General features: G+C 32.7%; 2 protein-coding genes across 2 annotated transcripts in view; one reads left to right on the top strand and one right to left on the bottom strand.

The window, feature by feature from the left end:
* The window catches only part of LOC143913126 (sodium- and chloride-dependent glycine transporter 1-like), a 73,796-nt gene that overhangs the window by 4,541 nt on the left and 44,318 nt on the right, over positions 1 to 24,937 (top strand). The window contains exons 2-3 of the mRNA XM_077432730.1: positions 9,341 to 9,518; positions 12,310 to 12,588. Coding sequence (XP_077288856.1) covers positions 9,341 to 9,518; positions 12,310 to 12,588 — 457 coding nt within the window. The remainder of the gene's footprint in view (positions 1 to 9,340; positions 9,519 to 12,309; positions 12,589 to 24,937) is intronic.
* LOC143913128 (bolA-like protein DDB_G0274169) overlaps positions 1 to 24,937 on the bottom strand; it is a 60,088-nt gene that overhangs the window by 19,986 nt on the left and 15,165 nt on the right. The gene's annotated exons all lie outside the window — the stretch shown is intronic.

The raw sequence follows: 24,937 nt of genomic DNA, 5'->3' as shown, positions 1-24,937 counted from the left end.
TAACTCTCACGCCAAGTATTATAAATATCATATTATGATCTTATTTTAACGCTCAATTGGAGATGTAATGGAGGAGAACGGCCCAAGAACAAGACCTCTCTCTCGTTCCTCATTCCCCGTTGAAAGGGTAACTGCACGTTATTGAATAATGATTCGAGAAAAAGTTTTATATTGAACGTAAAAAAGTTCCAGAATGGCGCTTGCACGTGCATATCTCACGTGTGGAGCGGAGAACGTGGCCGCTAACGGTAAAAGTGAATATTAACGAGCCAATAGTTACACGAGGAAAACTTGCTCGAACAATAGAGCCATCGCATCGCTGCGACATTATTTTAAATTATTTTCCAACTAACTTATCTTTTCCATTCAATATTGAGCGCATAGGTGATAACTCTGCAATACATTGTTTCAAGAGAATAAATCAGATGAACTGAATATATGTATGTAAAAACGATATTCACAATACTCTCCAATTAACTTTTTCGATTTCAATTTCATTAAGATTTTATTTTATAAAAGTACATTGTATATAGGGTTGCCAGATGATAATATGATAAAGGAGGACAGATGGGACTAAATTTATTTTTATTTTCTTTTATTTTTATTTTTATTTTTTTTTTATTTATTTTTATTTATTTATATTTTATTTTCTGTAAAAAAGGAGGACATTCAGAAATAAAACGAATTTTTTTAATATTATTTTACTTTATTTTAATCATATTTAGCTGAGCTGCCAATTTTGGAAAGAAGTTCTTGGTTTTTTAACAAATAATTATAAAAATCTTCACATGTCATGTTTTTGAAGTTGTATTGAGTAAGAATTAAAGATTTAACTGACTGCACACTTAGTCTATTCCTCTCATTGCTCCACTGAGTATTAATCAGGGAAAAAACTCTTTCCATATTTGCATTATGTGCGCTTATACAAAAATAAAACTCGCAGATCTTGAGCAGTTCTGAGAAACATTCAATTTTTTTAACACTTTTGAAGTAGATTGTCCACTGTTCGTGCAACTTCAAATCATAATATGCTTCATCATCATCTGATTTTGATTTAAGAAATGAAATCAAGTTACAAAATTGATCGTATAGCTTAATATCGTCAATCTCTACACCTCTGATGCTCAAGAACTCAATGCATGAAACTAAATCATCATAAATAAGTCCCGACCGATGTTTAGCAAAAAGGAGGACTTACAGTAGGTAAGGGAGGGCGGGACGACAAAACATGGAAAAGGAGGACATGTACTCCTTTTGGATACCATCTGGCAACCCTAATTGTATATGACCTGACCTTTTATATTTTGATAAAATATAAAATATCACAAAACTTCTATCATTACTAGTAGGGATTCAACAATATCAACATATTTATCACTACCGGTACTACCGAAAAACCGAAGATATCCAAGATACCGGTACGGTACTACCGATAGATACCGATATTATCGCCATATACTGGTAATACCGACAGTTACTGCTAGTATCGCCATATACCAGAACTACAGATAGATATCGTCACTATATCCATATACCGGTAATACCGGTATATACCGATACTATTACCATATAATAGTACTACCGGTGTATACCAATACCATAGCCATATATACCGGTACTACCGGTATATACCAATACTTTCAACATATACTGGTACTACCGGTATATACCGATACTATCACCATATACCGGTACTATCGGTATATACTAATACTACCGGCATATACCAGTATTACCAGTGTATTCAGGACTACTGGTAATACCAGTTCTACCAATAGCATTGGTATATACTACCAGTAGCACCGATATTTGCTGGTTTTGATTTATTTAAGCATTTAGTGCAATTAATTACCAATAAAATGTGAAACTGAAGATACCCAAGATACCGGTACGGTACTACCGATAGATACCGATATTATCGCCATATACCGGTAATACCGATAGTTACTGCTACTATCGCCATATAGCAGAACTACAGATAGATATCGTCACTATATCCATATACCGGTAATACCGGTATATACCGATACTATTACCATATACTAGTACTACCGGTGTATACCGACACCATAGCCATATACCGGTACTACCGGTATATACCAATACTTTCAACATAAACTGGTACTACCGGTATATACCGATACTATCGCCATATACTGGTACTATTGGTATATACTAATACTACCGGCATATACCAGTACTACCAGTGGATTCAGTACTACTGGTAGTACCAGTTCTACCAATAGCATTGGTATATACTACCAGTAGCACCGATATTTGCTGGTTTTGATTCATTTAAGCATTTAGTGCAATTAATTTCCAATAAAATATGAATTTATCACTTGTAGTATGTTAATTATTTAAAGCGTTTAATTTTTTAATAACAATATAATGTGTTGAGTTCTACACTGCGCGAAAAACGAATCAGCAATTTTGATATAAAATAAAAAAATTACGCGTCCACTGATTTGAAGCATTTTGTGTACAAGGGATAGTTTTAGCTTTTAAATATTATGTATTAATTTTTGGATTTTGAATATGTGTATAGTATTCAAATAGTATCAATATATGTACTCGGAAATAGTTGAGTAGAAGTATGATATGTTTGGCATATTTTATATTTAATTTAAATTTTTTGAGAAACTTAGCAGCTTCTTTACATAGCAAGTCAAAAATGTTGATGTTGAGTGTTCATCCATGACTAATCCATACAAAATAGGCGATATATATATTATATTTCGGTACTACCTGTAGTCTATTCTTAACTGGTAACCGGTAGTACCGAAGGTCGAATTTTGACCGAAAACCGGTATATCTAAATTCTGCCAAAAACCGGTAGAACCAGTTTTGGTTGTACCGGTATTTAAATCCCTAGCTACTACGTACATATTATACGATTGCATAAGTTCATGCCCATGTACCATTCGAAAACTGTAACTATCACGTATGAAATTAAACATATACATTGTACATTCAATTATCCAATAAATAAAGTAAAGAATCGGAAAAAGCTGCATTCAAAACTCAATTTGTTCAAATTGTGGATTCATCACCTATGTATGTGTTTAAATTAATGATAAAATCTTATTCGAATTTTTTTAAAACAGAATATTTTCGTATCTATTACAGCGAGTATTATCGAGCCCCTCTGGAACGAGCTAATGAAGTATTCTCGCCACTTCCTCTCCATTTATTTGGATATTTCGCAGTGCGAAGACGACTAGCAATAAAGCTAATAGCTTTCATTATTAGATCATTCCGTTGTGTCGAGGGTCTGGCTCTTCTTCTCCATCCCTCTACATTTCCGATCGTAATCGTAAAATTTGATAACAACAGTATATTGTTGCAGATATGACCTAACGTTACTAAATTTTACGTTTTTGATTTTGGATTATTAAAGGATTACGCTTTCGAGATCAAATTTTCCAACATGCGGATTGTATGAAGATTGAATTTTGATTTCAGTAATTTATTTTCTGATAATACATTATGAAAATATGCACCCATCGATGACTTATCCTCTTCAGTTTCATTTCCTATCATTAAAATCACAAACTATGGGATTTTATAATAAACTCTCTTTGATCTCGTTCTAGTTGCTTACATGTACTTTTTGTCAAACTTACAATTATCATAGATCTGCGGCTGATTAAATTATCAGTTTCCGATATGTATCATTTATACCAGAGTGTATTTAAAGCGTTGATTTTTTCGATTAAAATTGAAATAAATACGATCTTTGATCATTGGCGTCATTCATACTATCGCAAAAACATATATTTATATTTGATTTTACTAAACGAAATCGCATTAATCGATTGCATGCGATTGCAATAACAATTGGTTCACCTTGTATATGTGTAATTCGCCAAGTAAACAATTTTCGTCAATATTTATATCATATATACAATACTTCTATCACGTTTCAAGGTTTTGCCCCCTATTGGTATTTATAATATCGATTCATCTGTATATAAAATATGATTATTTTCGTGATAATTTTGAGTTTTCCAAAGAAAATCACTAATTTTACCGTTTCTGTATTGTAGAGGCAATTTTGAATATAATACGGAATTATCCGTATACATCAGGGGTGGTCAAGAATGACACTTTGGGGGACTGGTGCGATTCTGTCCGAGCTGGCTAATTTGTATAGCGTCGGTTTTAAGAGCCCGTGGGACCAACGACGGCTTTTCACGTCTTTGGCCGACCGTGTGTTTGTTCACATATTACGGACCGGTATTTACATTCCGGCATCCCAATCCGGGAATACGGCCGTGATTACTCTTGGGAAATGCTTTATTTAATAACATCAAAACCAGAATGTTCCGAAAAACAACGTGGTCGGACGTACATATTCGCATTGTTTCCGGACCGTGTCGATTTTCGTCGTATGCGACTTTTGTTGGGCGGAAAATGCGCTGATTTTAGATTAAGATTTTTATTAAAGTGATGAAAAAAAAAATGTATGTATGTAATCTTTTTTAATATGGCTTCATTAGTAACATTATTTTGTAAATCTGTAATATGATAAAAAAAATTGAATGTAAATTCGAATTCTTCATCTGAATTGTATGCAAGTCTAAAAATATCAATATGTTGAAATTTGAATTTCAATTCTGAGTATAATTAACTTGGATATTATGGAGAAATGTAATATATACATACATCGAATACATTTAAATGCAAATTCCTAATACGTCTTGGCATTATTGGTTATCTTATTACATACTAGATATTTTATTCTACATTTTACATATGTAACATATGTAACTTCCTAGAAAATTAATTACAAACATTGCAGCATTTTTATTACATAAATCGCTGTATTTTGAGAGGCCGAAGAACAAGAAATTCACAATTATTTAATTAATTAATTAATCCATAGAGATATCTATGTAATTAGACTTGTACATAATTTTTTACATATTGTTAATAAATCAAATTCAGATATTTGTGACATAGCGGGTAGGATGATTTTTGCCAATTTGATGGAGGAACTGTTTCAACAATGAAATCAGATAAATTGGCAAACTCTGATAGGAAATGATCGACTTGGAGTCACAAATATCCAAGTCTAACTAGCAGCCTTAAAGATTAGCACGAAATCGAACCCGGTAACCTCTCGATACTAAACATAAATGCATCCACCGAGCCATACTGCTGGCTTATATATATATTTTGAATATATGTATGTAATTTGAAGTGGAATTCACTGCAAAAAATTGATTTCTCATGATTTAAAAATAGGCACATAAAAGCATCACAGATTTCATTTTTTAGGTAAATTTGTAGATTAAGTATAATTTGTTTTTAATAATATCTCAACCGAAAAATGTGGTTTTATACGTTTTTAAAAAAATTGGGATTGAGATAAATTAATTTTATTAATTTCTTGAAGAAAAGAATTCAACATGAGATTATTACCATTCAGCTAATATTATTCAGATTATCAAAACAGTATTTTTTTCAGCTTTAATATGTCATCTTTCACTGGGTAAAAACTTATTGAGTTGTCATTTTCATACAAAACTAATTCGATTCTCGTTCAAATTTAGTATGGGTAACTTCATTAGAACTCACTGTTTATACGTATGATTTCTTAAGGCAATTATTTATATCTTATTAAAGTTTTTACTTGTATAAAAATGTAAACAGTATAAAAAGTATACGTACATATGTATAATATGTAAGTGATGTGGAATGTATATATATTTTTATTTTATCTTTAATTTATACCAGGAAGGCCTAACAGGTAACTCCAATGCTCCTTCCTGGCCAGAAACATTGTACATTTGATACAAATATTATTAGTATTATACAAAGTACATAAACACATGTCAATTAATATCCACATAGACATTTATGGTCAAATATGTAAATTTTCAGCATTTTATACAAATCAGCGAAATTCGAAAATGTGAGAAAATGGGTAAAGTTGCCTATTTTTTAGACCTGTTTCAATGAAAATAAAATAAATTGGCACACTCTTATTGGTAATGATAGACCTGGAGTCACAAATCCAAGGCCAGTAAAAACCAGTGGGATTTGAACCTGTGACCACTCTGTTCAAAGCATTATATGCTAATTAATATAATAATTAATTAACCTGGCATGCGTTGCAATTCAACAATAACGCCTGCAATTCCCGTTCCCGCTCCCGTTCTCATTTCCGTTCCTGTTCCCGTTCTCGTTCCCGTTCCCATTTGTCAGAAAAACGCAGGTAGCGCACACATTTGAGATAATTCAATTGTTTGTTTATTTTACCCTAACAACCCTTTTTTGATTTTAATTTATTTTATCAATTAAGTGGAAATGTCTAGCACCGCTTTAAATTTTCGTTACATGTCAAATTAAAGTAAATAGTATTATACATGTCAATAAATATCCACAGAGACATCTCTGGTCAAATTTGTAAATATATATTCTATTACATTATATGTTACATTAATTAGCATTATTAACTTAATTAACTGTCGGTTAATTAAAATACTCGCGTATTTCCGACTGCAAATATACTTCAAATACAAGTGAAGTTTAATAAATGGATGCGGTGCATCCGCTCTAAAATCGCCAGACAAATTTAACGACAGATTAACGGACGGCTGCTTTAAATGCAATTATCGTCTTTTCGAATGATAGATTGCACATCAGATGATGGGTAACCTTTCGATGTGCACAGATGCAGATATTAAAATGGTAATTATTAAAATTGAGTTGGATCTTTCAGGCGAGTTTAATAAGGCAAGATTCGAATCTTGCCTTATTAAACTCGCCAGAAAGATTCAACTCAATTTTAATAATTGCATCTGTGCACATCGAAAGGTTACTCGTCATCTGGTGTGCAATCTATCATTCGAGAAAACGAGAATTACGTTTAAAGCTGCCGTTCTGTTAATCTGGCGATTTTAGAGCGGATGCACCAAACCCTTAATAAATATATGTTACGTAAGTAGTGATATATTATAATAATTGAGAATGTGGGTACATTGGATCGTTTTAGTATGCAGAAGGTTCAAATTTTATCCGCATTGTACCCGGGAGAAATTCGTCCATGGCAAATTGTTTTTAACGAACTTAGAATCAAAGTGCATCGAAACAAATTAAATTCCAATTACGATCGTTGTTGCTTGGATACAGCCCGGTGCTGCTGCTCGGTAACAATATATTGCAGATTTTCAAGTTTGAATATACTCATCGGACGAACTTCCCCAAACAATCTTGACGCTTCAAAGGCAGCCAATCCCTCAGTTGTAAAGTCGAAAGTTGTATTCAGCCAAGAGAAAACCGTTCGCCGTGATCGATAGAGTTCGTATATAATTAATTATAGTTTTTAGTGTACGGGGGTGAGAGTGCTTTATATAAAATTTATATGATACCTACGTGTGAGGAGAGAGAGAGGGGCAGCCAGTGGCTGGGTGGGTGTGCTTGTGGGTGGGTTTGGTCTCGGACGGTTTTTCCCCGTATTTATGCTCGGGTAATTTCGCCCTCGGAAAAAGGAAAAATTGAGAAAAATGATGATAAGCACGATCCCCGCTCATACACTATGTTTGCCAGAAGCGTTTTATTATACTGACGGTTATCGCGCGCCGCCCTGGGGCGAACGCTGCTCAACCCTGGCCTTGCTCTCCCGGCGAACGCTATTAATGATTTCCTGATTACCCTGAAGAACTTGATTAACCGAGTCCCCGATGGGGAAAAAGTCCTAGTTATACCGGATAAAAAAAATAACAACGTCCGAAAAACCTGCCCTCATATTCATCCACAGGTTCATTTCGTTTGATGAAAGTTTTATTAGCCGAAAATTCGTAATAGTAAGAATGACACAAAAAATAAAAAAATGCTCTCATACATACATACATACACAATTTCATTCAATATTCATATAAAAATATGTTTAAAGTTAATGTAAAAATTTTTCCCCATAAAGCAATCAATTTATTTGAATTTGGAAAACTGTTTGTATGCTTTGAAAAATTTTTTGTAACAATCTTTCAAGAGTTTTGAAATTTATTTATTTAATAAGTATCACATATATTTATATAAAATATAAATCGAAATTCAAATTTGTGTAGAAATAAAATATTATATAAATGTTAAAGCCCGAAAATTAGTGAATTTATGGTTTCATCAATAAATTTTACCAAATTATTTAAATCTTTTTAAAATAATTTTTAATTATTGCGTATATATTTACATATGAATGTTACAAACCAATTTACCCTACTATGGTAAGAGTTAAAACTTAAGATTTACCGATTTTTGGGCATTAACAGATAAAAATAAAAAGAGCATAAAATAAATAGGTACTTAATTTGGTATTTTTTTTAGTTTTTAAAAAGTAAAAATGCCTTTGTAAAAGTGTCATAGACCATTTTGTTTATTTTATTAGTGTAGAAGGCATGTAAGATGAGTAAAATATTATATTTCAATGAAAAATGTTATATTATAGTTCAATATTCATCTAATATTTATATTACTTTAACTACATACATACTTTTGTTTGTATGTATGTATGTATGTAGTTAAAGATAAATTTTACCGAAACTAAAGTTGGAATTTATATGATATAAAGATTTTTTTATTATTTATACTGCAGTTGAAATATTTTTGTTTATGAGTCGAACGTGTTATTTTCATGGATAATCTTTGCATTTAAAAAATGTGTGCTATATTTTTAATAACGGAAAAAACATTGAAAGAGCCGCAGCTGGTCATTGAATAGTTCCGTATTGGAGTTGTTTGTTTGATGATGATGCACCATATGGTGACCATTCGCCTTGCAGGATCATTTCTGCATTCTTATGTGTTCATTGATTTTAAATAAAAAAATAAAACACATCGGAAAAGATGCGAGAATGTCGTCTGTCAACTTGAACGGAAATAAATTAACACTTGTTTTCAATTAACCGATACCGTAAATAGCTCGTGGAAGTTTAATAACCGCGGATTTAACTTTCGCTAATTCGGATCGCATAAATTTCTTCAAAGACAAGTAAATAATCTGAGAAAGTATAGAAGGCCCTCCATTAATTAAAACGATATTATAATTAAGAGTTTTCGCAGGCATATCGATACTCAAACGCGCCATCACGCTTCCAAACCTACCCCCCCTGAATTTTGAATCTTGAAAATTTCGCCGAAATTATTCGAATTTCGATCGCGTGCGGTCGAGAGCAAGAAACGAACAAATTGCCTTAATAACAAAGTTAAGTCATGATTTTAATCCTTGCGAATAATATTCGAGTGGTTTGCAAAGTGCCCCAACCGCCTACCCCCAGACCCGTTTCGGTGAGATTCCTTTGCCTCTTAAATGTTCAATTTACCATTTGATTTGCAGGAATGTGGAGCCGAGGAGGCAGTTGACACGGTTTCGCAAGCAGGTTCGGAAAGTCCTTCTACCATCAGCAGAGGAGGATGGGGAAGTCCTATAGAATTCGTCCTGGCTTGTTTGGGCTACGCCGTAGGTCTAGGAAACGTGTGGAGATTTCCCTATCTATGCTACAGAAATGGTGGAGGTAACTAAATTTAATTTATTTATACGTTTTTAACACAATACACACAGAAAAACATTTATACTATTTGCTATGTATGTAGTGAATCTCGTTGTCATCCCAAGTGGTTACAAATTTTCTTTCTGGATTTGAAAGAATCGAAAGTGGGATTAGATTAGAATTTTGTATGGAAATATCTCAACTCTTATAGTCAAATAGACAAACTTTGATAGGACGTGGTCGATCTCCAAATTTTATAATCCAGATCTTGTCAGTAGCAATATGCAGTGGTCTCACCTTTTAATTTTATTGGGTAGGCTTTAATTGTATGGAAAACGAATACGTGTACACTAGCATTGTATTACTAAACAATAATTGTATTATTGATGACAGAATCACTAATAACCATACTAACACACTTATGAGGAGTCTCGATGATTACAACAAAATGTTTATACCCTTCAGGTATAACACACAGATTACCTGAACACAATCTGCTTTAGGTCATCGACTTTAGAGAGTCTTTAATTAATATTATGTATTAGATGTATTATAAATTATAAATAAATTAAATTAATATATACCAGGAAGGCCTTACAGGTAAATCCCAATGCGCCTTCCTGGCCAATTACAAATACAAATGCAGCATTTTTATTATAAGTCGTTGAATTGCGAGACACTGAAAAAACTCGCAAATTAACGAGACATCTATGAATTGTACATAAATTTTTATTGTACATCAATCAAATTTCAAATAATGGTGACATAGTAGGTAGGAAGGATTTTTAGCCAATTTTTTTTTCCGGGAACCGTTTCAACAATGAAATCAGAGAAAATTGGCAAACTCTGATAGGAAACGATCAACCTGGAGTCACAAGTCCAGGTCTGACCAACAGCATACTCTGAAAAATTCATTTTCATTCAGGGATTGAACCCGGCACCTTCTTGACGGTAAGCAGAAGCTTAACGTCCGAGCTATGCTGCTGGCTTGAGCATTATGAGCATTTATTAGAATTGTAAAAAGGTTTTTGAGCTCTTTTTACTATTACGCTGTACATATTAACATTAGAATAATATAATACTATGTTTACTAACAAAATTAAATTAAAATTATAAAATAGAAAATGATCAGTAGATCAGTAGCTATTAAAATAGATATAAGATATATTGTGAACATAATTTAGTAATAATAAAAAGCATTTAAAAATCAAAAAAATAATTGTAAATTTTTTGATTTTTTTCGATAGAAGGAAATATCGCCCATTTACTAGTCAAGATGTAAAAACGGTATACTAGTTTGTAAACATCGAAATTATTGAATTTTTGATTTTAGTCTTGATTTAGATATATGTATAGATAATACCTTTCGACCGGTAAATAATAAGCAGTGAGCTTTGCCATGTTTTTTTTGCATAATGTAAGACACTTCAATGCGTCATAAATTTAAAAAAGAGCAAATCAGCATTTCGTTTGTTGAAGCAAGTAATTTTATTTTTTAAATTAATTAATTTAAGTAATTTAATTTTAAATTAGCCTTCTGCCCCGCATTGCGCACCAGAGTGAGGTTGGGTTGTATAATAATTAAAATGAATAACATTGTCCCGTTGTTTTTGTATTTTTTAGCGTATGCTTGCTTTAATAATTAAATGAAACTAGCATAGCATTGTGTGCTTTTTAAATTAAAATTTCGAAACATTTCAATCCAAAGCATGGGACGGGAATAATTGGAAGATTGGTATCTTGAAAATGAACACTTATAAAATAATTAATAAGAAAATATACCACTCAGATGAGATCTATCGGACTTCAAGTTAACATGTTTTCAGACACAATTCATAGTTTTATTCAACGTAGATATTTTTCGAATTTCTGAATAAAATTTCCAAATTTATTTAATGGTAAAGTTACCATAGGATAAGGCATAACTTAATAGATACAGATTTCAAGAAAAAAATTCCAAAAATGTACCCGAATGTCATGTCTCGTTTTGGAGATGTTGCTAGGTCTCTTTGCTTGCATGATTAATTAAATTCGATTTATTTCCATAAAACTATTAATATAAGAAAGCGTATGTTTAAACTGAATTTATTTATAGAAGAGTTGACTATATATTTTATCTATAGAAGAATTGAAGAAAAAAGAGTGCCGAATTTACCTGAGTGACATTTTCTTCAAAAAATGACTCTGTATGTAGTTTGCTTTAATTTAGTCAATTTGTATTTAATTACTAGTTACATAAGTGTTTATTTTAAATATGTCAATAGTCAATTGTTTTCGCCCTATTCAAAATAACATCAAAGGAAATTGTAGACATTGCTTGATACATTGGAATGATTCGCTAATTTTGAGACGCTCAAATGCGACGAAAAATAAAAATATTCCTGAAAATTTTAATGAAAATAGCTTTCATAGATCTTCATGTACAGTTCAACATAAATTTTTGTCTAGAAAAATATATATTTTTACATTCAATAGTCGTTTTAAAACTCGCAAACGCTCATATAAATAAAAAGCATACGTATACTTATATGTAGGATAAAAAACTCGTGTAGGCAAGGTAGGATTGAAAAAAAAAACTACTTTACATGAATATCAGCGCCAATAGAATGACTTTACTATTTCGGAAAGTTTGCAAGTCATTTTAGCGAGCTTTCGAGCCATTACTGAGATCGGAACCTGCAAAGACCATTCGCCGCACATCAATCTTATTCCACGAGTTGTTACCCTTTCCAAACGCACATCAATTTATATACATGTACACATACATACATACATATATACATTTTAATAAATTAATACTTTGTTCTATTTTCAGGTGCATTTTTGATACCGTACTTGATCATGTTGATTGTGATAGGACTTCCCATATTCTATTTGGAATTGTATTGCGGACAGTACTCGGCGATCGGACCGATAGACGTCTTCTCCAGAATAGCCCCAGGCTTTTGGGGATTAGGCTACTGTACCCTCATGGTCATCACCCTGATTATCATGTACTATATGATTATAGTGGCGTGGACTCTCTACTACACTTTTATGTCATTTGACCCCAACCTCGGCTGGGGATCCTGTGATCACGTCTACAATACTATGAGTAAGTAAGAAAATCCTATAATTCAATGTATAAAACGTATAACACAATAGCAAGTTGTGTATTTACTTTGACATTATCCTTAACGAGAAAAGTGAGTTTTTTTTTTTAATATTTGCAAAATATGATTTTTCGTGGCATATAAATCGGCGGAAAGTATTAAGGTTTAAATTTGTCGCTCACTGGTTTTTATTCGCCCTTTTGACGTAACATTATTTTCATATAGTATATATATTTTTTCAAATACAAATTCCCGTGTATTCTTTGTGCGATTTATCTGGTGAAAACATTCGTCGCGAAATTGTATTATGTTAAATCCCCGAACAAAAGCTCACATCAAAAGGGATAGAAAAAATGAGCTAAAACAACGGTGGAAAAATTATATACGGTTACGTGTTTGAAAAATTTGCCGCCTCACATAACACTTACATAAATATGTACGTTTCGGGTGATATATTGCATTTATTAAGATGTTATTCAAGGTCCTCAGATTATTATTACTATAGAGAAGTACACATATATGTATATGTATTATATATGTACATCCAAAAAATTCTAATTAATATTTAGCTAAAAATTCTAATAATATGATTGCAGTCGGATAGCTTACTTCAGAATTAAATATAATGAAATGAAAACAACCATTGTACACTTTATTTGAAATGTTTCTTTGAATCAAATATGAATAATTCATATATAAATTATTATCTTCGTAGATGCGACATTTTATGTTCAAACGTGTGTTGTATGAATAATATATATTTTGCGAATTTAGTTAATTAGTCAATTGGCATGTAATGATTTAAGTAGGTAAGTAACCATTGAGGTTACTGACCATTTAATTTAAAAATTACTAACTGTTATTACCCCTTTTCGCTCGGAATTTATTTCAAGTATGAGATTCGCCAGCTCGGAATTAATTTTACGGTTTATTTAGTATTTTTTAAAAAAAGATAGATAATCAGTGACTCAAAAATTTTTAAGAAGACAGTTTAAGAATAATTATAGAAAAATCAAATTTTTGACCACTTAGATAAATGTAGTTGTTTTTTTGAAAAAAAAAACGCTTTACAAGAATTTTAGTTTGAGAAACACCGGATCTTTAGAAAATCTTAAATTCTGTTGAAACTGTTTTCAAGGATTTACTTGTTGATTTAGGATAGTAAAAAAATATAGTTTGCATTAATAGTCCATCTTAAAAGTGGGGTTGAAGTTCGTGTCGAGCTGAGCTCGACATACGAGTACGCAGCTTGTAGAGCCATGTCGATCCTAGCTCGACATACGCGTGGAAAGGGTTAATACCTTTACAAAGTTTTGTATAATCTTAAAAATGTATCTTTGTCATTTAATTACACATTATTAGAACGTAACTAAATTTATTTAACAATTTTTTTTATTAAATGATTAAGTGACGTTAGATAGTTCGAAGCAGTAACAGAGAAATGTTTATATATACGTATAGATAAATGATTAGAATCATTTTTTTAATTTATCGCATGTTGTGAGACATTTGCGTTTTGACTCTGTAAGTACATATTTTATTTTATCTTAAAAAATCAATACCACAGAGACTTGACAGGTTGCCTCAAAGCGTAACTGGGGCTATAAAACAAATACAAGTTAAAACACATCAAGAATAATAAAAATCATAAAAAAACAATAAAAATCAAGTAAGAAATATGTACACATAATAATATTGAAAAATTATATCGTGCTAATTAGGATGTGTTCCACCAACCTAACATAACTGGCATTGAAGATGTCCAAGTAATGTGCCAGTAAGTTGAGGATTCGAACAGCTCTCGAGAGGGGGAGTTCATGAGCACGTTTGATTTAACCCTAATTGGCAAAAAGATATCATGCTTTTGCAAAACTATATGATTTTCCGGGGCCCTGAATTTTAGTCTCTCCAAGATAGCGGGATTGTGAATCTCTCCTCTAAGTAATTTTACGAAATGTTTCCCAAGAAATAAATCTCTTCTCTTTGCCAGGGAGTTGAAACCCAAAGATCCCAAGACAAAAGCAATAGGGATATATACTGGTTAATTAGAAAAATACGACATTATAATATAAAAAAAAGTTTGAAGCCGATTTATATTGATTTTTTTGAAGTATCGCGTGCCATATACATACATACACATTGTTGAATATTTTATTTTGCAATTTTACGAAAGCGGAACGCTATATCACTTAACGCTCAGCACACACAGGAGTTAGCTCTTTGAGGGAAAATCTTATAATAAAAAATCCATATGAGTGACGGCAAAGCTCTCGGGGAAGGAAAACGACGGATGAGGGAGGATGGCAGGGGAGGGGGTATATGAAAGTTCGGAAAAGTGGCGTGAGATTCGCCGAAAGTGAGTTAAAAGAGAAAATTGTATAAAATATTTCGGCTGAGTGGAATCAAGTTTGCCGGTTCGCGAAGTGAAAATGCTCGGGGCTTTATCGGTCGGCTTTCCCACAATCAAATGCTTAACGACTCAGAAGTGAAATATTTTCTTCTGTAAATATACACGCGAAACGGGGGCAGGAGGAGGGGGTTTCGGCGAGGAAAATCGGGGCAATGAAGGGGGGTCTGAGTTTCTAGTCAGGGGTAGCAAACATGAGGGGCAGTAACGAACTATCGTAGAGATTGATGATGCGCTTAGAGCCGCTCGTACAAACCCCTGCCTGTCCGTTTTTCCGTGGAAAAGCTAAACTGATCTTACATACGACCCCTCCCCTAGTCTAGACTTATATGAGAACCTTTCGTTATTTTTGTCGTAGGGGTGGCGACTTTCAGTAATGCAGGGATTTTCAACAATTTTCCGCTACGAAACCTTTTTATCTTCGTAAAAAAAAATCATTCTAAACCCATTATATTCTTTCTGTCCTCGTCTTGAATGAAAAAGTTGCCGATTCATTGAAAAAATACGCTGAGTGTAAAAATTTCATATACATAATTAAAACTAGCCAAATTATTCGACTTAAATTATAAAAGTTTATTTATTTATTTATTGCATACAAGGTTACACATATGGCTTGATTATTTTTGTAAATAAGTACTAACATTTTTTTACACATAACAGTACATAGAATACAATAGAGACATCTATGGACAATCGGTAAATTTTTCGTTACATTGAAAATTTGCGGAAAAAATTATGTAGGTAGCATTTATAAGATTCAACAAATTTGTCATGCCAATAATTCGAATTTGCGAGAAACTGAAGGGAGGGTACCGATTTAGTGGATCCGTCTCAACAATTAAGTTAGGAAAATTGTAAAAGAAGATGGTGGATTTGTGTTTTTTATTAACCACAAGACCTCGTCAGCAGCGTGTTCCGCCGGGACTTTAACCTAAGACCTCTACTAGTAGGCAATAGCTCGAGAAGTGCACTTCTCTGTTTATTAAATTAATTGCAGGCTTTTGATTATTATTTTATATCGAAACTACATCAAAATGGTAGCACATAATATACATATTTCCAGCAGTATAGCTCAGTAGTTGCGTTTATGTTTAGCACCAAGAGATTATTGCGTTCGATCCCGGGCTAATCTTTAATATACTACTGGTTAGACTTGGATGTTTGTGAGTCGAAGTCAATCGTTTCTTATCAGAGTTGGCCAATTTTATCTAATCAATGTTGAAACGGTTCCTTAAAATTGGAAAAAAAAATATCCTACCTGCTGTCACAAATCTTCTATATTAATCTATGTATATGTAAGATTTGTAAAGAATTATTTACAAGTCTAAAAATCCATAGTTGTGCAATGGATTAATTAATTAATTGTTAATTTTGTGTTCTTCTTCGATTTATGTAATAAAAATGCTGCATTGTTTGTAATTACATACATAATTGTCCAGGAAGGCGCATTGCAGGTTTCCTGACAAGCCTATCTAGTATATTTTATTTTATTTTACATAGATATATACCAGGAAGGCTTGACAGGAAGACCCCAATGCACCTTCCTGGACAATTAATTACAAATGCAGCATTTTATTATTATATAAATCACTGTATTTCCAGAAGCTGAAGAACACGAAATAACAATTAATTAATTAATTAATTACAGAATTTATCGATTGAAATATCTATGGATTTTAGATTTGTACATATTTTTAACAAATTGTACATACAATAAATACAGAAGATTTGTGACAATAGGAAAGATGATTTTTTTTTGATATATCTATGTAAAAAATAAAATAAAATGTGATTTTTATTTAAATGGGTTTAAATATTTGTATTAAAAAGGAAAAAGGCAGTTGTTAAAAAATGCTAGTTTTGGTTCAAATATCAGATTACAAACGTAGCCAAGTATTTAGTAATACTTTCAACCCGCTGTTTTATAACAGTTTGAAAGCCCATAGCCCTTGAAGACTAAGGACGAGGCAATCTGAGATGAAAATCTCTAAAAAAATTGTAGATAAAAAAACATATATACATATAATATTACGTACAATATTTTTGGACGCAATCTTGAATTAGATTAATGGCTAAGATCCTAGCAAAAATTTGTATCCTCTTTATGTTGCATACACACATTGTACGTACAAAATCTACATACATATATGTATGTATATGTATGTATATAAACATATTTTTTAGTGAGGGCTGTGAATTTTATTCCGTTATAAAAATAATATGGTTCAAAGAGGTTTAAAAACTTTTTCATTAGGATAATACTTGAAGCATTTAAAAAGTTTTAAAGATTCGTGATAATTGGGAAGTCTGGTGTAAAAAGAAACAAGCACTCCCTGAAAAATTTAAATAGTCCGTACTGTGATAGTCAAACTTTATGATCAAACAAAAATTTGGGAGGCACTGAAATGGGTAATGGAGTATTCTCAAAATTTTAGTATATTTCGGTCAATTTAGAATTTCAATTTAATGTACTCGAAGTGTTGCTTTACTACTCAACAAAATAAATACAAATCACTTAAAAACATACGGTAAAGCTATCTTTGAGTTTACACAGCCATAGATATGGTTAACGTTAATATTATTTCACAATTCATATAAACGTATTTGTTGAAGCAAGAGTTTACACTCAACTTGATATTAATCAATAAGTCTCAAGTGGAAAGCCAATCATTTATCTATGGAATGTAAGAAATTCGTTTATCTGCATTGTACCGAATCAAATTATCATCAAAATTTCCTATTATATGACTTTCAAACTAAGTATTAAACTATACATTTATGTATTATACGACAGAATGTTCAAAAATTTCGCATGAATACATTCATGTAATACGATATTATATTATAAAATCCCTATTTGATATAATTTATGAGTATTTTTCAAAAATTTTACCCGTTTAAAAATTTATATTCGTTCTATAAATGATTAGCTTTATACGTTGTTCGAATAAAAACTTTAAAACTCGAGACTCAAAGTACTATTATATATACTTTCGCTTGGGATTATATTTAAAACTTATGAAACCTATTGCATAAAAAATCATGCATTTTTATAGTTAATAATTAGAAATTCGGTTTATATTTTAATGTAAAAAAATAAAAGATAATTTCTGACGTTATTAACAACCATTGCTTTAGTTGTTTACACACACTATGTACATGCAAAATCCGTGTTTTTCTCGCGTTTTGTCGCAATGCGACGTTGCCATCTATCCATGTCGCTGTTGAGGAAGGTATAAGGTAAGCCCAACCGGCCTTGTCTTGCGCAAACTCAAGCCGTGGCCAGTACAATGTGGCCCATACCAGACGAGATTGGGGTTTCTCCTCCTATCCAAACTTACATACATAAATGACTAGTAAATTGGAACACATCCCTATTTTTAGTAAAAATTATGAAGCCAAGTCTTATTTTATGCAGTATGCCGTGGAACGCATCTTTTGCATTAAAATATACATAATTATATATACATAGCTTAGCAGATAATTGAATCCAAAAAAATATAGTGAGATATAGCTGTTCAACTATGTGTGTAACTTGCAGAATTGCGTTATGGTGACGAGAAGGCGCGCTGAATAGCCAGCTGTCATCACGTTGATTTAACAGATGCTTCCGATATAATTTTTAATGGTTTCGTTAATGATTAAATTCCTCTAGCGTCATATCAGATACGTTTGCCCACTTTACCAATGTATTTATTTATTTATTTTTAATCTATACCACGAAGCCGAACAGGTAATCCTAATGGGCCCTCCTGGCCAGAAACATTGTACATTTGATACAAGTATTATACAAAGTAAATACATATCAATTAACACCCACAGATACATGGATGTTCAAATTTGTAAACTAGCAGCATTTTTATACGATTCAGCAAAATTCAAGATTGCTCAAACCTTGAGATTTGCGAGAAAATGGGTAAAGTTGCAAATTTTTTGGAAGCGTTTCAATGAAAATCAGATAAATTGGTAAACTCTGATGGGAAACGATCAACCTGGAGTCACAGATCCAAGGTCTGGACAGCAGAAACCAGTGGGATTTGAACCCGTGACCACTCTGTTCAAAGCATTATATAGCCAGCAGTTTGGCTTAGTGATAGCGTATATATTTAGCATCACTGAGGTCATAGGTTCGTGTCCTCGCCACTGCTGGTTAGATTTGGGGGTTTTGTGTCTCCAAATCGATCGTTTCTCTATCAGAGTTTGCCAATTTTATCTGATCATTGCTGAAACGGTTCCTGAAAATTGGTATTAAAAAATCTAATCCTGTTGTCACAAAAATCTGCCTGTGTATAATTTGTATTAATTATACACAGTAATCTGAAATCCATAGATGTCACTATGATTATTATTTCTGATTAATTGTTATATTCTATATATTCTGATTGTATATGTATGTATTACTGTATTTCTGATTTCTGATTGTTTATGTATTTCATTAACGTACACCCGTCGCATTGGAGCAAATCTGTAATGGCGAGTGTGTATTGATTTGTGACAATAAAATAAATAAAATAAAATACTAACCGCTAGTCTATTCTGCTGGTTAACTAATAGCTAGCCCCTGTATTTGGGAAAGTATTGAAGCGATTTGAAGACTGGAAGTGATTTTTATATATTTATATTTCGCAGAACGAATTTATTTAAAAAAATTAAGAAACTCCTTTCCAGAATCAAATATCAACGGACACGACACTAGTAGGATAGTCACAGTGCTATCCATTGTTCCATTGTTGTAAATCCTTTGTAAAAAAGGTTCGGCAAACCTTTAACAATGCATTTACAACCTTTGAACAATACGCGGCACCTTCTGGGTCCGGTGACTATTTATTACTAGCCTCTCCTAAGCTCGCTTTCGAATTTTTCGTCTGACGAAATTTGCGTTCTTATCCGATCGTTTTCAAACTTTGCCATTTTGCTCGATTTGGTCATCAATATATGTGGAAATCAAATCCGTCATTACAATGGTGAAAAATAATCGCAATAGACACGTTTGAAAATACTCCATTATCGTTCTCGGTGATGTCTATTAGTATTTATCCACACTCTTCCGATCGTTTTTCCCCTTTTCACCACCCTCTCACTATATCAGATTTTAATTATTTAAACGCCTATAACTTTTTCTTTTTTCACTCTATATTATATTGAATGTCGGTTGTGTGCCAGGTCCACTAGAGTAATGTTGACGTTCGCAAAAATGGCCCCACTCGACTCGTATAACAAATGGTGGAATTAATAGTAAGGGTGGTCGGAGAGGGGTGGGTTTGGACTACGTGGGTGGTGGGTGGCTCGCCAAATGGTCCATGTCTCACGCGGTGGCTCTTTATCGCGAGCGAGCGCCGCTGATGAATTAATAGCCCGGCTCGACGCCATTATTGTCGCAGAAATGTCAAACCGTGACAACAGTGCAGACTAATTCCAGCCATAAATAATCGTTAAGCGGGGACGCCTTAGCAGGACGAAAGCGAGCAAGGGTAAGGCAACTTGTCAAACGTTATTGACAATAGCTGAGAGAGCGTACGCCAAGTGGCGTCGGTGCATGTAAAGTTTTGGCAACACTGACGCACAGTGGACTAAGCACTAAAATTAAAAAATATAATCAATATATTTTGAGTTTGTTTGAAATTGGTGGACTTTTCTAATGAATGGTACAACTTTATTATAAAAGGATGAAGGATTCTTCTTCTTCTTCTTCTCAATGCCCTGTCCACATACGGACGTTGGCTACCACCTCGTCGATTATTTGAAGATATCCCCATCGGTCTTCAGTGGCGGAACAGATCTTCGGCGCTCATATCAAGACAACTTTTTCCTGCCAATCCATTTTTTACCTTCTATTTTCCCCATGGTTATCAAACGTAGAAATTTGTATTTAGGACCCCGTATCATGTGTCCGAGGTACTCCATCTTTCTCAGCTTGATGACAGAAACAAGTTCTCTGCCTCTCCCTATCATGCTGAGGATAGCTTCATTTGATATTTTTTTAGTCCACGGGATCTTCAGGATACGCCTGTAGACCCACATCTCAAAAGCTTCGATGCGGCTGATCATCCTGGTCTTCATCCTCCATGAAGGATTACTTGCCAATATATTTTGCCAAGGATTACTTGCCAGTGATATGTTTAAATAGACGAGTACGTCTATTTCTATTGGCAAGATGGCTGAATAGTTTTCAAATCCAGTTCAACTGTTTGTTAGAGTTCGCCAATTTATCTAACTTAATTGTCATGACGTTTTAATAAAATCAGCACTCTGTACCTACCGAAAACTTGGCTAGTTTGAATTTGTTGATTGTTGCAGGAATTAATATCTTGTGGTTTGTAATCAATCTGTGTACCTGTATAATGTGTTTAGTCATAGTGTCGATTTATGAAATACGTCATTTAAATATCTCAATTTTCATCTTAATAATAAATAATGTCGATAGATGGACGAAAGAAAATTTATCCGTAGTCCGTGTCTCTATGATGCTTTGCTACAATTACTCTAAAAAAAATGTACATATATCGATGTCTTCTATATATATATTGTTTGCTACCAATGTTTTCTCTAGGCCAATCAGTCTCTGAGCATTTAGCGCCATTTATTTAATTATTTTTTCAATTGCTGTTTTATATCGTTTATATGTACATAGGTAGATAGGTAGTTGTTACCATTTTTTTTTCAATTAAACAATTAAATAAAAATATTAAATTAAATATACATATTTCAAAGGTATTGGAAAAAAATACGACCCACACTATAATTGATTTATTTTTTTGATTAATAGCTTAATATGGGGTCTACCTCACAGCACCGAAAGTGAAAAGGTCGAAAAAGCAAATATCGGAAGGCATAGATCGAAAATCAAAAAAAAGGGTGCATGGTAAACGGTACTATGTATGTATATATAATATACATATATCAGTGACATGCGGTGAAATTATCTCTCTTTTTGTCATACAGCCTTGTTTAATGTGCGCGCGCAGGATACGGGAGGAAAAGCCTGTTCCTCTTGTTCCTGTTGTATTCTGCTCGCGCAAATTAAGTGAGGATGTACGACGGGGGAGAGAAACTTTTACCGCACGCCACTGATATACTATATACTAACCGTTTTTCATATGTACTGCATGATAAACGAATATTTTCAACTTTTTCACGGTCACCCCTTAATATGCCATATCCGATCGTTTTCATTGACACCCCTTTACAGATTCACTCCATCACTTACAAACGCATACAAACAATTAATGGGTGAACGAAATTTGAATAATTAGAAAAAATAAACAGGAACACCAAATCCTCACTAATTAAGATTGCAATCTTGAAGGGCGGCAGAGTGGGAGGGTTGCGGCGAAAGGCACAAAGGGATGACGGGGGGTTATCTTGGGTGGCAGCATCTTCTCAGTAACAAGTATGAATTACGTCGGTATTGTTGTTATAATTATGGACGCAGAGCACGACCGGAATTATTAATAGTGCGTTCCCGTCTTTTCAGGAATAACCCCTCATCTCACCGCACGCACCTCCCCTCTTGCCCCATTAATTTAATTGTTTACACGTTTCGAGAGGATTACCAATGCTTACACGCGAAATACTAGATGAATGAACATAATCAGCCTCTCGTCGGCGGGTGGGAAATTTGGAGGGCGGGGGGAGGGGCATCTTTGAGGAAAATTTCACGGCGAAATTAAATTTTCCTTAATTTTGGCGCGCGTCGGTCTCACAGGTACCTTTTGCTCCCCTCTCCCCTCTCGCCTCCCGTTTTGGTTCTCAAAGTATTTCATTATTCAAAATTTAATGCGCGTGGCAGACGTCGAAATTCGCACGAATTCCGAACAATATATGCAAATTCGATTCGCGAAGAAAATCAACATAGGCTACGTTGGCGTATTCGTGTCGTAAACAAGACGATTTTTTGCTTGTTTTGACGATTTGTAACTAAAATAATCGATTTTCATTAACCCTGCCTCACCGTAGTGGGGTATGCAAGTGCCTCAATTTTTACGTTTTTCGTGATAACTATTTGGTTTTCAAAGCTATACACCCTATATTTCTTGTATTCCTAAAACGAACTACAAAAAATTTATTTTAATAAATTTTGTATGATTTAGAAAAGGGGTACTTCGTAAAAAAATACATTTATACATTTCTACGTTCCAAAGTATGATTTAAAGGCGGTAGCGATAAGTCATGTTTTTTACTGTTCGCTTGCATATTCTTGTTGATCGATGAATCAATGCGAGAGAAAGAGACAGCTATATTTTCGTAAGCTATTGTTTTCGTCGCTTTTGGCGCGTGGCTATTGAGTCATGCAGTCGCCTGTTGGCCTTACCTATGTGCGTTTGCGTGTTGATGCTTGTCGTTATTTTTTAATACAAAAATAGTCAAAAGCATGCTATAGGACTAAAACTTTTTTATGTTGATGTATAATCAATAAGATATATATTGATCCCATTTGTATTGAGAAAAGTTGTATTTTGATTAAAAATTACTGAGGTCTTACTCGACCTCGATTCGGGACACTCGTTCGATCTCAACGCTACGTCGTTCAAAGGTTAATAGGTCTTTCTGTGTTGCATTCTAATCGACAACATTTAAGCTTTTATTTTAACCCACTACTAAATTTTGCCAGTTTGTAGGATTATTGTGAAAATCAGACCTTTTTCGAAATAAATAATTTGAACAATTGAATGTTTTGCATGATAAGAAAAAGTCAAAGTTATAAAAAGCCATTATTTTGGCATTAAGCTTCATCTTAAGAATAAAAGCTTTAATTTCATATGTTCACATACGACTATTCACGAGAATATCATCATTTGTAACAATTAACAAAAACTCGACTGTTTTAATATCCAACACGACATGCGTGTTGCCTTATCAAATACCAAACCAGGCTTTTATAGTCATTTCAATGTTTAGAAACAAATACACCATATGAAATTCATATATGTATGAATGAGCCGTTATATTTGAAAGCGACATATGTTCACTTTTCTTCATTTTGAGAAATATCTCACAGAACATAAAATATAATGATTTGCGTTTAATAATATTAAAAAATACCGGTGGCCTGTAATTTGTTTATTCTACTTTTCTGAGATTCAGGACATATCGAATTAAATTAAGTGATAATAATTTATGTATTAAGTCAAACAGAAATAGTGTTTTTGGAACTGAAAATTGGACTTCGGCCACTTTCAAATATAGCGGATTTTATCACATTATTTATGTATGGCTTCTTTCGTAATTTTATTTAATATACATACATATCTATATACATATTTCTATATATTTTCATTTTTTTTTATAATTTTTGTAAAAATCTGTAATTGGACTCTGATGTTACATATATTATATATTTACTATTTGTTTTTTTATACATATCTATGTACATCCCGTTGTCTGTTGAATTTTCTATAAATAAAATAAAATAAAATAAAAATATATAAACGTTTTATTCTAAACAATAAACTATTAGTATTCATTTTTTTGGCCAAAAATAATAAAAAGTGTGTCAGGATTTTTCGTTTCATAAAAATGATAAAAAAATGAAATCATGTAAGATTCTATATATGTATGTTCATATTTGAATTCTCACAATTTTACAATAATTTACAAACTTTCAATTTACGTGTCTGCCAAATTATAATTAATGGCCCGACGAATTTTTCCATCCATTTTAATTTTTATTTAAATATTCAACAAAAGTAATAAGATTGTACTTTGAAAAAACTAATTACGCTATTATATAAAAGTCATTACTGTTTTTAAGGCACTTTTATAAACCTAATATAAAATTCTTTTATTTTTTAAACTTCCCCTTGAAAAGCGAAAAGTATAAGCTCATAATGAAACGAAAAGATTGTAGGTGCCTATTTTATTTATATTACAATTTTTGTTGTTTAATTAAAACAAAAAATGTATCAAAAAATGAATAACTCGCTGTCTGTCTGGCAGAGGTATGA

Source organism: Arctopsyche grandis, chromosome 6, assembly GCF_051622035.1.
Source record: "Arctopsyche grandis isolate Sample6627 chromosome 6, ASM5162203v2, whole genome shotgun sequence".
NCBI lineage: Eukaryota > Metazoa > Arthropoda > Insecta > Trichoptera > Hydropsychidae > Arctopsyche > Arctopsyche grandis.
This window is presented reverse-complemented; position numbering and strand designations above follow the sequence as displayed.